Source organism: Tachyglossus aculeatus, chromosome 2, assembly GCF_015852505.1.
Source record: "Tachyglossus aculeatus isolate mTacAcu1 chromosome 2, mTacAcu1.pri, whole genome shotgun sequence".
Taxonomy (NCBI): Eukaryota; Metazoa; Chordata; class Mammalia; order Monotremata; family Tachyglossidae; genus Tachyglossus; species Tachyglossus aculeatus.
Window position 1 is genome coordinate 57,788,730 of NC_052067.1, and position 15,307 is coordinate 57,804,036.

A 15,307-nucleotide genomic window follows, 5' to 3' on the forward strand; every position below is an offset into this window, starting at 1 on the left:
TCTGCCTTCTTCTCCAACCAGCAACAACATTTCCCATCCTTATTGACTGGCTTGCCCAGTGCCCAAGTCAGATGTTTAACTTGCTCCTTAAATCACCTGTCCTCCTGTCCCTACAACTTCACTGAGACAACTGAAACTATCAGGTATGGTCTCCCTAAAATCTCCCCTGCTCCTCCTCCAGCTTCTGCCCCACTTTTGACATTCCCCTCCTTTCCAGCAGTATCTCAAGTGAATATCTCTCACTGACCTCTCAGGTCAGTCCCATCCTCCTGCACCACCCCTTCACCTCTTATTCATTCATTGACTCAGTTGTATTTATTGAGTGTTTACTGTGTGCAGAGCACTGCATTAAGTGCTTGGAAATTATCCCCCTCCCTTCTTCCCTCCCTGACTACAAACTTGAACCATTCATTTTCCAATGACTCCTTTCCCAGTGTTTTCAAATATGCTCATGTACCCCCATCCTAAAAAAGACTTTGACTTCACAACACCTTGCAGTTATTGCCCCATTTCCCTCCTACTTTTCCTCTCCAAACTCCTTAAGTGAGTTGTCTACACCCATCACCTCCACTTCATCTCCTCAAATTCTGTCCTTGTCCCTCTCCAATCTGGCTTCCTCTCCCTTCTCTTCATGAACACTGCCCTCTCTGATGTCACCAATGACCTTCTTGCCAAACCAATGTCCTCTGCTCCATCCTAATCCTCCTAGACCTCTCAACTGCCTTTGACACTTTGGACTACCTCCTTCTCCCAGAAACATTATTCAGTCTCAGCTTCACAGACACTACTCTCCTATCTCTCAGGCCACTCATTCTCAGTTTCTTTTGTGGGCTCCTCCTCTGCCTCCTTTCCTCTAACTGTGGGAGTCTCTCAGGGTTCAATTCTGAGTCCCCTTCCATTCTCCCTCTATACACACTACCTTGGGAAATCTGTATTCACACAGATTCAACTACCATCTCTCTGCAGATGATTCCCAAATCTATCTCTCCAGCCATGATTTCTTAACTTCTCTTCAGCTTCACATTTCCTCCTGCCTTCAAGACATCTCTGCGTGGATGTCCCGCTGACACCTCAAATTTTGTATGTCCAAAATAGCACTCCTCATCTTCCCATCCAAACCCTATCCTCCCCAAGACTTTCACATCACTGTAGAGCACTGTACTAAGCACTTGGGAGAGTACTATACAACAGAATTAATGGACACGTTCCCTGCTCACAATGTGTCAGTCTAGAGGATCCCTTAAGCCCTTGATATATGCCATACCCTCAGCTCCATAAAATCTATGTACATTTCCTTGTACTCTGCCATTTCTCCTATCCATAATTTATTTGAATGTGTCTCCCCCCTCTACATTGTAAGCTTTTTTCAGGCAGGGATCATGTCTACCAACTGTATCATATTGTACTCTCCCAAATGCTTAGTGAAGTGCTCTACACACGGTAAGGGCTCAAAAACTCCAATGATTGAGTGATATCAGTCAGATATAGAACAACTGTCCAAAAGCAAATGCTTACAAAATGTCGTGTCACCGTGAGGGAGAAATGAGGTGTGACATAGCTTAGTGAAATCAATGCATGCTTGGGTGCTAGGAGACTTGAGTTCTTCTTTGGGTTCCACCACTTACTTTCAGTAAGGCCTTAGGGAGTCACTTAACTCATCTGCCCCTCAGTTTCCTCATCTGTAAAATAGCGTTTAACTATCCTGTTCCATCTCCCTTGCACTGTGAGCCCCCTGTGGAACAGCAACAGTTTCTGATCTGATTGCATTGTATCTACCCAGCACTTAATGTAGTGCTTGGCAATTGGTAAGAACTAAACAAGTGCCATGATTATTATTAGTAGAAATGAAATAATGTCAAATATTGTGGATAACAAAATGTGTGTGTGAGTGTGTGTTAGGGACATAGCTTATCTTTTCCAAACCTTTTTTGTATTAGAATGGAAGGGCTGAATTTCAGAATTTCCTTTTATTGAAGTTCTGTTAAACTCAAATTGAATTGGGTTTCCAGGATTAGTCCATTATGGGCAGGGAACGTGTCCACCAACTCTTTTATACTGTACTCTCCCTAGTGCTTTGTACAATGTTCTGCACATAGTAAGCACTCAATAAATTCCACTGACTGATTGATAATTTGGTTATATGGGTGTGTGTTTGATGAAGAGCTCCCTTTTAGAGAGGTTTTATTTTATTTAGCATCTCCCTATCTTACAGCTAAGATCGAGGGCATGCAAAATACAAATACGTCTTTTAATAGAGTGTCCGTGGAGGAATCAAATCACAAAGAAACGCGTCTTGGGTGAAAATAACATTGAAGCTCAGTTATCCCGATCTGAGTCAGGGCCTCGGGGTTGACGCCCCTCTCCCCAGCTGATGTCGCTGTTAAATCCAGTTCATTAGAGGCCCCAACTGACAAAAGAGTGCTTCGGTTTCACTTTGGAAATCGCAAAAAGCTTCCGTTCCAAAACCGGAGAGACCCAGAAGCGCCTTTCTAATCCAGAAAGAACGCGTCCTGTTTCCCCGGCTGCCACCCTCTTGATCTGAAACCTCAATGAGTTTATTGTCAGCACGGAGGTGGGCATACTGAGGACGAGAGCCCTCACTGCCTGCTGACCTGCCAAACACTTTGCTTGGGAAGTTGGTATGACAAGTGGGTGTGGAGCAATTTCCTTCCCATTGATTAATGCTCCATGCCAGAGAAACGGCTCACGGTGAGCTGGACTTGGATTGGTATTCACATCTACCAGAGGCCAAGCCTCTGTGTTTAATGGGGAAATCGAGTTAAACCAGAGCTGGGCAGATTATTCATTCATTCAAGCGTATTTACTGAGCACTTCCTGTGTGCAGAGTGTGTACTAAGTACTTGGGAGAATACAGTATAACAAGAAACAGACACATGCTCTGCCCACAGCAAGCTTACCGTCTAGAGTTGAAATGAGCAGGCACCAGGAGCAATTTGTTTGAAAGCCCCTGTGGTTTTGACTCTATATTTAGTCTTAGGTAAGTTGAGGAAATCAGTGCTGATGCATTCATCTTGGCTGTCAAATTGTGGAATGGGGATGGACCTTCCTGGTCGGCCATTAGAACAGTCATCTGGGAAATTTACTAATTCCTGTAATGCGCAGTATTGTTATTGTGGTCCTGATCAGGTGAATTCACATCCAGAGTTGCCCATGCCATCATAATAATAATTGTTGCGTGCTTACTGTGTGCCAAACACTGTATCTAGCACTGGGGTAGGTACAATAAAAGCACGTTGGTCACGATCCTTGTCTCACAAGAGGCTCACTGTCTAAGGGGAGGAAAACAAGTGTTTTATCTCCATTTTGCAAATGAGGTCACTGAGTTGCAGAGAAGTTAAGTGACTTGTCCAGGGTCACCCAGCAAATTAGGCCCCAGACTTCAGTCTCAGGCCCTGCTTTTGTGGCTCTGAACCACCGACCTGCCACCCCGCGCTACAAACTGCTTATCTCCCCTCTGCCGTCTCCAGGCCTCTCTTGTCCTTGGCCTGTTCTTTCATGGCCCGCTGCTCTCTCCCACCCCTTGACCTCCCCTGCTGTCTGCCCTCTCCGGCGTCCTGCTCTCCCCAGCCTCCTGTCCTCCCGGACTCCCTGATTCCTCAACTCCCTGCTCTCCTTGGCCGTCTGCCCTCCTGGGCAGCGTGGCTCAGTGGAAAGAGCATGGGCTTTGGAGTCAGAGTTCATGGGTTCAAATCCCGGCTCCGCCAATTGTCAGCTGTGTGACTTTGGGCAAGTCACTTCACTTCTCTGGGCCTCAGTTCCCTCATCTGTAAAATGAGGATGAAGACTGTGAGCCCCCCGTGGAACAACCTTATCACCTTGTAACCTCCCCAGCACTTAGAACAGTGCTTTGCACATAGTAAATGCTTAATAAATGCCATTATTATTATTACCCTCTCTGACCTGCTCCTTTCCCCAAGCCCCTGCTCTCCCTGATGCTCTGATCTCTGCAGCCCTCTGCTCCCCCTGATCCCTTGCTCTCCCTGACCTTCTGCTCTCCCTGACTCCCTGTTCTCCCCAGCTGTCTACACTCCTTGACCCTCTGGTCTCCCTAGCTGCCTTTTCTCCCTAGCCGTCTGCTCTCTCCAGCCCCCTACTCTCCCCCATTCCCCTGCTCTCTTCAGCCACCTGCCCTCCCCAGACCTCCGCTCTTCCCCGGCCCCCTACCCTCCCTGGTCCTCTCCCCTCGTTTTAACAAGCAATGCAGCTCTGCAGCTCCCATCTAGTTAGGGGATCCCAAAATAGGGTGAAAGGATATTTCATCAAAAGTGTATTGGATGCTTAATAACTGCAGTATTTGTTGAGCACTAATTACGTGCCAAGCACTCTATTAAGTACTGATGTAGACTAGATAATCAGCCTGAGCACATCCCTGTCCCACATGAGGCTCACCAACTAAGTAGGAGGGAGAACAAGCATTGAATCCTCATTTTATAAATTAGGGAACTGAGGCACAAAGAAGTTGTGACTCGCGCAAGATCACACAGCAGACAAGTGGCAGAACTGGGATTGGAAACCAGGAGTCCTGACTCCCAAGCCTCTGATCTTTGTTCTAGACCACACTGCTTCTCCCCCAGGGACAGTTCTGTTGTCTTCTGTCACTGCTGGCTAATGAGATTCTATTGAAAACATAAATGTTTTTCATGTAGTTTCACTTTCTTGCAGGAATGGAGCAATTTTTACATCAAAGATGCTCCATAGTGTTGAACTGTGATTTTTAACACATCAACACACACTAGTGAGTGGCATAACTTAGCCACTTAGAACAGCGCTTAGTACAGTGCTCAGCACACACTAAGTGCTCAATAAATACGATTGAATGAATAACTAAGTGAATGAGGTAGGTTGAATTGTTGAGAAGTCATGTTTGCACACATGGCGTGGCTCAGTGGAAAGAGCACAGGCTTTGGAGTCAGAGGTCATGGGTTCAAACGTCGGCTCCGCCAATCATCAGCTAGGTGACTTTGGGCAAGTTACTTCACTTCTCTGGCCCTCAGTTCCCTCATCTGTAAAATGGGGATGAAGACTGTGAGCACCCCGTGGGACAGCCCGATCACCTTGTAACCGCCCTAGCATTTAGAACATTGCTTTGCACACAGTAAAAGCTTAATAAATGCCATCATCATCATCATCACCTTTAAGTTGTGTACACAGAAAGAAGAGATCTATGATAGATACTATAAAGATGTCCTAATATATACTTGAATATGTTGTTGTTATGTAATATTTCTAGTTTAAATAGCTTACTTCCATAGTCAAGTAAAACTGCCAGCACTGTCACTAACTCTTGATGTTCTCTGCTCTTCTGTATGGAAGCATTACAGACAGCTGTTACTAAATTCCTTTCAGATACACCTCCTAGAAACACAGTCTTGCCCTGAATCCACAATCGCAAACCAAACCATTGTTCACCCTTCTTCATGGCTACCAGACACAAAATGGACTCCCTCAGTACTTATTTTATATGCTCTCTTCCTCCCAGGGATTAGCATTTTATTTAACTAACATTTTGATTTCTTCAGAATGGCCCAGGATAATAGCAAGAAATCTCTCCCCCCCGACAGTGTTTTCCGATTATGTCACCGATTATAAACGAGAAGAGAGAAATCGCACTCTTCAATCTTGGACTCCCATGTATTTCTATCCCAGGAAGGTTAGATTCCAAAAGCAAGCCATGGACTTTGCGGCGAGGCATATCTCATGCCCGTTTGTCAGTGGAGTTTGTCCCTGAGCTAGGTTACGTTCCAGTTCATTTGTGGGCTGCAGAAGGGAGGTGTGATCTGTTCTCCTCACTCTGATGGCACATTCCTCAGCAACAAATACCCCAACTCCAACTCACATTTTGAGTCTGAACAAGCTGTTTTTGTTCTGGCTTGTTCTCCCATTTTCTACATTTCACCAACTCCCACAGGCTGGATTTAAAAAAAAAATAAGTCTGGATTACTGTTGAAGTGAATCTGGATGCATCTAAGCACCCCGAAACTGGTGAAAAAAGCCCATAACACTCCCCCGACCCCGAACATCGAACTTTCTGGCCTCCACCGTAAATAAGATCTGTTCTTCCCCGACTCAGGTGGTTCCAGAATGCCTTGCAAATGGGCCACCCAAGTAGCCAACGGTTGAATATAGTGACGTGGACTCTGGTCCAGAAGGACCTAGATTGAACTCATTTCCATTCAGTGCTGCTGCTACCAGCTGTGTTTATAGCACACCCTTAACTAAATAGCTAAGAATAATAATTGTGATATTTGTTCAATGCTTACTATGTGCTAAATGCTGCAATAGATGCGTGGCGATCAAATCAGACACACCACTTGTCCCTCATGGGACAGGTTTAAGAAGGAGGATGAACAGGTGTCTCTCTTTACTGCTGAATTGTACTTTCCAAGCACTCAATACAGTGCTCTGCATACAGTAAGTGCTCAATAAATGCGATTGAAAGAATGAATTTAGCCCCCATTTTACAGATGAAGAAACTGAGTTACAGAGAAATGAAGGGACTTACCCAAGATCTCCTAGCAGGCAATTGACAGAGGAGGCAGAGGGAGTATTGATTATTCATTCATTCATTCATTCAATTGTATTTATTGAGCGCTACTGTGTGCAGAGCACTGTACTAAGCGCTTGGAAAGTACAATTTGGCAACAAATAGAGACAATCCCTACCCAACAATGGGCTCACAGTCTAGAAGGGGGGATAAAAATGATGGTATTTGTAAAGCACTCACTATGTGCCAAGCACTGTTCCAAGTACTGGGATAGACACAAGGCTATCAGGTTGTCCCATGTGGGGCTCACAGTCTTAATCCCCACCTCACAGATGAGATTCGAACCCAGGTCTGTTGACTTCCAGTCCTGTGCTCTTTCCACTAGACCATACTCAAGCGTTCATGGTGGTTTCATAGTGGCCAAGATCCAGGCTGAAGCAGACCCCACAGTTTGAAAGTTTGCATTCTGAAGTTTACATTCCGTAAGGTTACAGCTCGCTCTGAAGAGGCAAAACATAGCAGAGAGAAGGATGAAGACTCTTTAATGATGGTGATGATGATGATAGTAATAAAAACTAATAATACTAATGAGTGGTATTTGTTAAGTGCTTAGTATGTATCAAGCACTATTGTAAGTGCTGGGGAAGATCTAGAATAATCAGGACCCCCCAACTAGACTGTACATTTCTTGAGGGGAGTGATCATGTCCACCAGTTGTATTGAATTTTACTCTCCCAAGCGCTTAGTACAGTGCTCTGCACAAAGTAAATGCTCCATAAATACCATTGATTGATTGATTATTTGAGATAGAGTTCCGCTAAAGCCTAGCCAATGAACACCATCCTGTTCGGTTTGAAAGTTTCTTTGCTGTCATAGCCAGGGGGTTACCTGCACTGTCTAGCTCTTTCTACTTTCTGAAGCCCTTAGCACAGCACTCTGCACATAGTAAGCGCTCAGTAAATATGACTGAGTTGCCACCAGCTTCTGCACCTGGGCAGAGCCCTGCTCTCTGCTGGACATGTTTGATCCACAGCCATGTCAAGCTCTCTTCCTTCTACTCCATGCATCACCCAGACTCTTCCCCACAGACTCCAGCTATTTCCGATCATCCTTCCGGAACAAGGGAAGCAGTGTGGCCTAGTGGAAAGAATACAGGCCTGGGAGTCGGAGGTTCTGGGATCTATCGAATCTCGGCTCTGCCACTTGCCTGCTGTGTGACCTTGGGCAAGTCACTCAACTTCTCTGTGAATCGGTTTCCTCATTTGTAAAATGGGAATTAAGACTCTGAGCTCATGAGAAGCAGCATGGCTCAATGGAAAGAGCCCGGGCTTGGGAGTCAGAGATCATGGGTTCAAATCCCGGCTCTGCCAATTGTCAGCTGTGTGACCTTGGGCAAGTCACTTCACTTCTCTGTGCCTCAGTTACCTCATCTGTAAAATGGGGATTAAGACTGTGAGCCCCACGTGGGACAACCTGATCACCATGTATCCTCCCCAGCTCTTAGAACAGTGCTTTTGCACATAGTAAGCGCCTAACAAATGTCATCATTATTATTATTATTATGTAGGACATGAACGGTGGGGAATGTATCTGTTTATTGTTATATTGTAATTTCCCAAGCGCTTAGTACAGTGCTTTGCACATAGTAAGTGCTCAATAAATACAATTGAATGAATGAGCCTGATTAGCTTGTGTCTACCCCAGTGCTTAGTTTGTGCCTGGTACATAATAAGCACCTAAAAAATATCATTAAAAAATGGTGACTTTCTCCCCACTGGTCCCCTACTTTCAGAAACAGTGAACCCCTCTATGCATCCATGAGGTGTTCCCTGAAAACGTGGATGGAGAATGATCATCCTCCTTCCTCCTTCCTCTCCCCCTCATCCCCCTCTCCATCCCCCCGTCTTACCTCCTTCCCTTCCCTTCCCCACAGCACCTGTATATATGTATATATGTTTGTACATATTTATTACTCTATTTGTTTATTTATTTATTTTACTTGTACATATCTATTCTATTTATTTTATTTTGTTAATATGTTTGGTTTTGTTCTCTGTCTCCCCCTTCTAGCCTGTGAGCCCACTGTTGGGTACGGACTGTCTCTATATGTTGCCAACTTGTACTTCCCAAGTGCTTAGTATAGTGCTCTGCACACAGTAAGCACTCAATAAATACAATTGATTGATTGATTGATTGATCAGCTGTATCACAATGCACATCTTCCCATAGGCTTACATGTGATAAATTGGGATCCATTCCCAAACCTCTGAAAAAATAATAGGGCGTTCCTCTATATGCTGTTACATTAAGCCACACTAAGCTATTGTTTAATCTCTGTTAAAGCAGTTCAAAGCATACCACCACACATTAAGGAAATGAGAAGTTGTAATATGATTACGAATCTTCGTAGAAGCAGAAGCTTGTTCTGTTGCCTGTGCTAGTGGTTTTTCAACTTTAGTGAAGAATTTATCCAATTTAGATTGAACAGCTTTCTTCTTGTTTTCAGAAAGTGCTTTGTAGTAAAGCCAACCCCTTCTGAATACCTTTTCAGACCTTTGAACTCTTCTTATCATAAGGGTCTTAGGACATTTTTACGTATTCATCTATTTTCTTTAGAATTGTTGCAAAACCGCAAAGTACCCAAACCTTAACTGGTGGTGAAAAGACCATAACTTCTTCATCAGTTTTGGCATCTTGCAGTGACACTCAAGGAGTGTTGAGGTGTTAAAACCATAATGGCTTTTTCCTGGGACGTGTGAATCATGGCATCGTTGTAAGTCAGGGTAAAATATCAAGGCATAATGGCTGTATCCTTACGTGGTACGTAATAACAATAATAATAGCAGTGGTATTTGCTAGTTGCCAAGCTCTGTACTGAGCTCTGTGGTGGATACAAGCAAAACAGGTTGGACACAGTCCCTGTCCTACTTAAGGCCTTATTGTTATACTGTACTTTCCCAAGCACTTAGTACAGTGCTTTGCACACAATAAGTGCTCAATAAATATGATTGAATGAATGAACCTGATTAGAAAGTGCCTTGTATTGTATTGTGTTGTCCCCAAACAGTCTTAATCCCCATTTAGGCAGTCTTAATCTCCATTTTACAAATGAGGTAACTGAGGCCCAGGAAAGTGAAGTGAATTGCCCAAGGCCACACAGCAGAAAAATAGCAGAGCCTGGATTAGAACCCATGACCTTCTGATTCCCAGCCCTGTGCTTTATCCACTACTCGTGTACCGTGGGGAATGTCTATACTCTCTTGTCCAATCAGTATGTAGACTGTCTTTTGTCTAGCATGATTGGGTCAGTTGGCAGCCTCACCACATCATCCCCTCAAAACACCCAGAGGCTCCCATCTCCCTTCACCTAGACTGTAGTTCCCCTTTTGAAACTCCCCAGGATCTTTCCTCCTAATACTCTCCTCCCACCACATAGTACCCCGCAGCAATCACAATCTCAGTCATTCACAATACTACTGTCTCCAAGAGACTTCCCAGAATATATAGTATTATATTAATGGCATTTATTAAGCACTTACTATGTGCAAAGCACTGTTCTAAGCGCTGGGGAGGTTAAAAGGTGATCAGGTTGTCCCACTGGGGGCTCACAGTCTTAATCCCCATTTTACAGATAAGGTAACTGAGGCCCAGAGAAGTGAAGTGACTTGCCCAAAGTCACGCAGCTGACAATTGGCAGAGTTGGGATTTGAACCCATGACCTCTGACTCCAAAGCCCGGGCTCTTTCCATTGAGCCACGCTGCTTCTCTAAGGCCTTCTCTAGGCCATAAGGCCTTGGGGCTGCACAAGGATGGCAACAGCTCTGCTGGCAGTAGAGAGATGAATTGAGAGAAACCCTGGCCGAAAGGGAGAGACAGAAAGAGACAGAATCAGAGAAAGGGAAAGGGTGAGAAAGAGAGGGAGAGAGAGACAGGGCTGCCGAGACAGAAAGAAGTATGCAGCCCCCTCCTGTTCCATAAGATGCCACCCAGAAGCCCCCTCAGACCCCTGAACCTAGACCACTTACACCACCGCGCTTGCTCCACAGCCACTGTGTTCCCTTCCCGAAGCCCTTTTGACTCAAGTGCCGCTCTGATTCTGAGGTGAGAGAGGCTGAGTGGGTGCCCTGAGCAGAATGCCAAATAGAGAAGAACATGAGAGGCAAGAATGTTGCTCAGCAAAACGTTGGACACATCCACACATGCACAGAGATACATACAAATGCATAGAGACACACATGCATCCAGAGGCACACATATATGTACTCACATAGACACCGAGAGACCAGCCTGCAGTCACCCCCTAATCAATCAGTCATTCATCTTTATTGAGCACTTACTGCATGCAGAGCACTGTACTAAGCGCCTGGGAGAGTACACTATTACTGAGTTGATAGAAACGTTCCCTGCCCACCAGGAACTTACAGTCTAGAGCGGGAGACAGACATGAATACAAATAAATAAACCCATAAACTTTTCCCATCCAGAGAGGTTTCCCTGACACTGCAGCTCTCCAGGAAGTTTTTGTTGTTGTTGTTGTTTTTATATGGTACTAAGTGTCTACTACGTGCCAGGCACTCTTCTAAGCACTGGATATACGGTAATCAGGTTGGACACAGTCCATGTCCCACATGGGGCTCACAGTCTTCATCCCCACTTTACAGATGAGTTAACTGAGGCTTAGAGAAGTGAAGGGACTTGCCCAGGGTCGCCCAGCAAACAAGTGGCGGAGTCGGGATTAGAAGCCGGGTCCTTCGGACTCCCAGGCTCGTGCTCTACCCACTAGGCAATACTGCTTCCCCAGTGGCACAGGGAAGCAACCCATCTAGCCCAGGTGCCAACAGAGAAAGAGGAGTTGCAGAGGGCCGGTGGGAAGAGCCTCCCTCCACCGCCTACCCACAGCAGTGGAGTCCTTGATGCCACACTAGCTGTCTTTGCCACCCCCCTGGTGAGAGGAAGACTTTAAAACCATCCCCCCACATCAGGCAGAATAATAATAATAATAATAATAACAATGGTATGGGTTAAGTGCTTACTATGTGCCAAGCACCGTTCAAAGCGCTGGGGTAAATACAAGGCAATCAGGTTGTCCCACGTGGCGCTCACAGTCTTAACCCCCATTTTACAGATGAGGTAACTGAGGCACAGAGGAGTGAAGTGACTTGCCCGAAGTCACACAACTGACAAGCAGAGCCGGGATTAGAACCCACAACCTCTAACTCCCAAGCCTGGACTTTTTCCACTAAGCTATGCTGTAGAGGGACAGAACTCCAAATCGGTTAATCAATCCTATTTATTGAGTGCTTATCGTGTGCAAAGCACTGTACTAAGTGCTTGGAAGAGTTTGATATAGCATACTTCCCAAGCCCTTAGTACAGTGCTCTGCACACAGTAAGCGCTCAATAAATGCGATTGAATGAATGATACAGCAGAGTAAGCAGACATGTTCCCTGCCCACAAGGAGTTTTCAGTCTAGAGGTAATTTGCAGTCCACTGTCCAAATTAAAGGCTCTCCTGCCTTTTATGGGGCAGCTGGACATTTTACCCCAAGGCCTAGGGGAAAGAACATGGGCCTTGTGGTCAGAGGACCTGGGTTCTAATCTTAGCTCTGCCAGTTGCTAGCTATGTGACCTTGGGCAAGTCACCTATCTACTCTGGGCCTCATTTTCTTCAACTGTACAGTGGGGATTAAATCCTTCTTGGACTGTGAACTCCATGTGGGATGGGGACTGTGTCCAACCTGCAAACCTGTGTCTACACCAGTGCTTAAAACAGTGCTTGACATAAACATACCATACCATACCATAAAAAGGCCCATCCCAACCAGTGGCCCATAGTGAAGACATTCTCTCACCCATTTATGGCCAAACTCCCTCCTTCACCCCCTCGCTTCCCTCCCCCACCCCCCTTCTGCATGTTCCTTTCTGGGTGGGCAAACCTTTCCTTTGGCTTCCTTCCCCTGCTTTCCATTTTATTTAAGCTATAGCTCCCTCATCCCTTCTTCCAATAATACCACCACTCCACACCACATCCCATCCAATAAATTCTCCCCTCAGCCTAGATTTACCTAAATGCCCATCTCTTCCAAGAGCACCTTCCCATTCTTGATATTTAAACTCCAATACCCTTCTCCTCCTCCTTCTCAGTGAATCTAAACACTATTCACCACCCATTTAAAAAAAAAATATTTACTGCTTTGTACATGAGAGATTAAAGGGCTGTACACAATGTGCAGAACGCTAGGTGCATAACTCCCATTCATTTGGATATAATAAAGCAGAATCATGTGTGATTCCGCAACAGCTCATCACCTTTTAGGTGGGCCACGATTTTGCATCAGCATTGGATTTCTGTACGGTAGCAGGAAATGCCAACAGTGAGACAGAAAATGAAAATATTTGTATTTAAAATAGCATGTATCATTGGAATGTATGTTGAATGAACTGTTGATATGAAAAATAGGTCTGTAGCCTAAAACCATTATCCCTGTCTCAGCATTCTTCTGCAAAACTCCAGATTAACAGTGAATTTTTCCTCAATCGAGGATCCGGTAATGGTGCTTTTATGATTTGCTCCAATTTATTCCACAGAGAGTAGCTCTTAGGAATATTTCCAGTAGTTGCCTAAGACTGCGATGACATGGAGGCAGTAGGAATAAAGAAATGTTTGTCTGCTAAAGAGGATATTTGGTGTCAGACAAAACAGATAGGTTTGTCCGTTGACACCTGAGGAAGAAGGAGAGTCAGAGGAGCTAAATTCCAACCTTAATTCAAATTCTTTTTCTTTTGTTTCTTCTGGGACTTGTCAATCAATCAATCAATCTATCATTGGTATTTATCAAGCATTGATGGTGTTCAGAGCACTGTATTAAGCACTTAAGAGAGTAAAATACAATAGAGTTGGTAGATACAGTCCTTTTCCTTAAGGAGTTGAATGTCAAGTGAATTGTCTTCATCTAGTCATTCTTCTCCATCTGCCTTCGTCTTCTCATCTGTGAAGTGGGTTTGGGGTGCCTCTCCACCCAAACATAATAACAACTCTCCCATTGTAGGAATTCATAACTGCTTTCGAAGCTCTACAAGATCTGTGGATGAAAATGATCATAGAAATGCCTAATAACTGTTATTAAGTGGTGATGTTAGGTAATTTTAGGAGGGTAGTTAGAGTGGCTATTATTAAACATTTACTCTGTTCCGAGCACAGAGTTAAGAGCCAGAATCAATACAATATAGTAAGTTCCCTAGCACTCTTATAGTACTCTCCCAGTGCTTAGTACAGTACTCTGCAGGTACAGTGCTTGCACAGAGCAAGTGCTTAATAAATACTATTGATTGGTTGATTATGAGATCACCCATTCACCCATGGTCTAGACTGAGAGAAATTAAAGATATTAACGGAATCAAGAGGAGACCCGTTTGAGGCCAAAAGGCCTCATTTATGAGTTCTTCCATTAAATGCAGGAATAGAAGAAATTGAGATGAAATGGGGATTTGGGGAATTTTAAAAACCTCAAGGCTTGGAAAACTCACCCAGATCATCAGCTCCTCTGTCGGACCAAGTTCTGATTCATTTTGAAATGCATCTGGCCTAAGAGCAAAATTTTGCTCTGAATAAGCAGCGTTCTCATTTGAAGAACTGAAGGTCATTAGAAACTTTTTTGATGAGCTCTGTGTCATCGGGAGACTTTTCTATGCTCCCTGTACCAAGATTATTTTTGAAGCATGTCCATGGGGAACCCTGGCGTGTCTTCATTGCAAGGGGGACATTCTTATTCTCTGGGCCTGTGATATAAGTTTTGGTGTATTTGTAGGGACGAGATATGGAGGGAGCCCGATGGAATATTAAATCGGCATCTCTGGGGATTAAGGAATGGCTTAGGTTGGACCATTTGCAATGCCTAGAAAGAAGCCTGGTGCTTTTCAGGGGACCACGGACAAACAACTGACATCTTTGTGTTGTATGTGCTTTATTAACTAGTTAATTCCGGAGATGGCATTGACTACAGCCAGCAGAAGCGAGAAAACATTGGAGACTTGATTCAAGAAACACTGGAGGCGTTTGAGCGCTATGGAGGAGAAGATGCTTTTATAAACATTAAATACATGGTCCCCACCTATGAATCGTGCTTGTTAAACTAAAGGAAGACACAGCTGGGTCAAAAGGGAAGGGTCCATTTGGGTTTGAAACAGCTCACCCCAGTGATGTTCAACATCTTCGTGTTTCAGCCTTCTTTCTGTACAGCTGCTAAAATAGTGGCTTCTGGGCATTAGACTGTTAGCACTATTGTGAGAGAGGCTTCCAATACATAAATAGTGCCTGTTTCTTCGATTACAATGGCGTACTGTGCTTATTGGTTCCATGAAAGAATCGCTTCTTTATAACAGAGGCAACCGGAGCGGGAGTCAGAATTAAACCTTCAGTCGTGGAGACAATAAAACGATCATTTTCCGACGCGATTCAGCAGTTGCCGTTCTGTGTCCGCTTGCCCTGGGGGTGATGTCAGAGGTTGTAACGAGAGGAGTTTATGCTGACTGCTTAATAGGTGTTTGTCATGGAAGAGAAATACCAGTTCAGCAGGGCCCTTTCTAGCAGCTGTGTGGAATAATGGGCTATGACTTACAATAAAACCGGAGCATGGATATTCCTATTACAGTAAGGAATGTGATGCAGTCCATTCTGAAGCTCAGCTATAAAATTAATTAATATTTTAACTGCACTTACGACTGAGCTTCCAGGTACTTTTTATTTATGGTTTGGAAGGGGTGCTGATGGGATGTGCTTCGGTTATCAAACATAATGAGGAAA

General features: G+C 44.6%; 1 protein-coding gene across 1 annotated transcript in view; it reads left to right on the forward strand.

Annotated features, from left to right (window-relative positions):
- Nucleotides 1–14,833, forward strand: part of PACRG (parkin coregulated) — a 499,437-nt gene extending 484,604 nt beyond the window's left edge. The window contains exon 5 of the mRNA XM_038771400.1: nt 14,480–14,833. Within this exon, the coding sequence (XP_038627328.1) occupies nt 14,480–14,640 (161 nt within the window). The 3' untranslated portion in view covers nt 14,641–14,833. The remainder of the gene's footprint in view (nt 1–14,479) is intronic.
- Nucleotides 14,834–15,307: the final 474 nt, after the last annotated feature.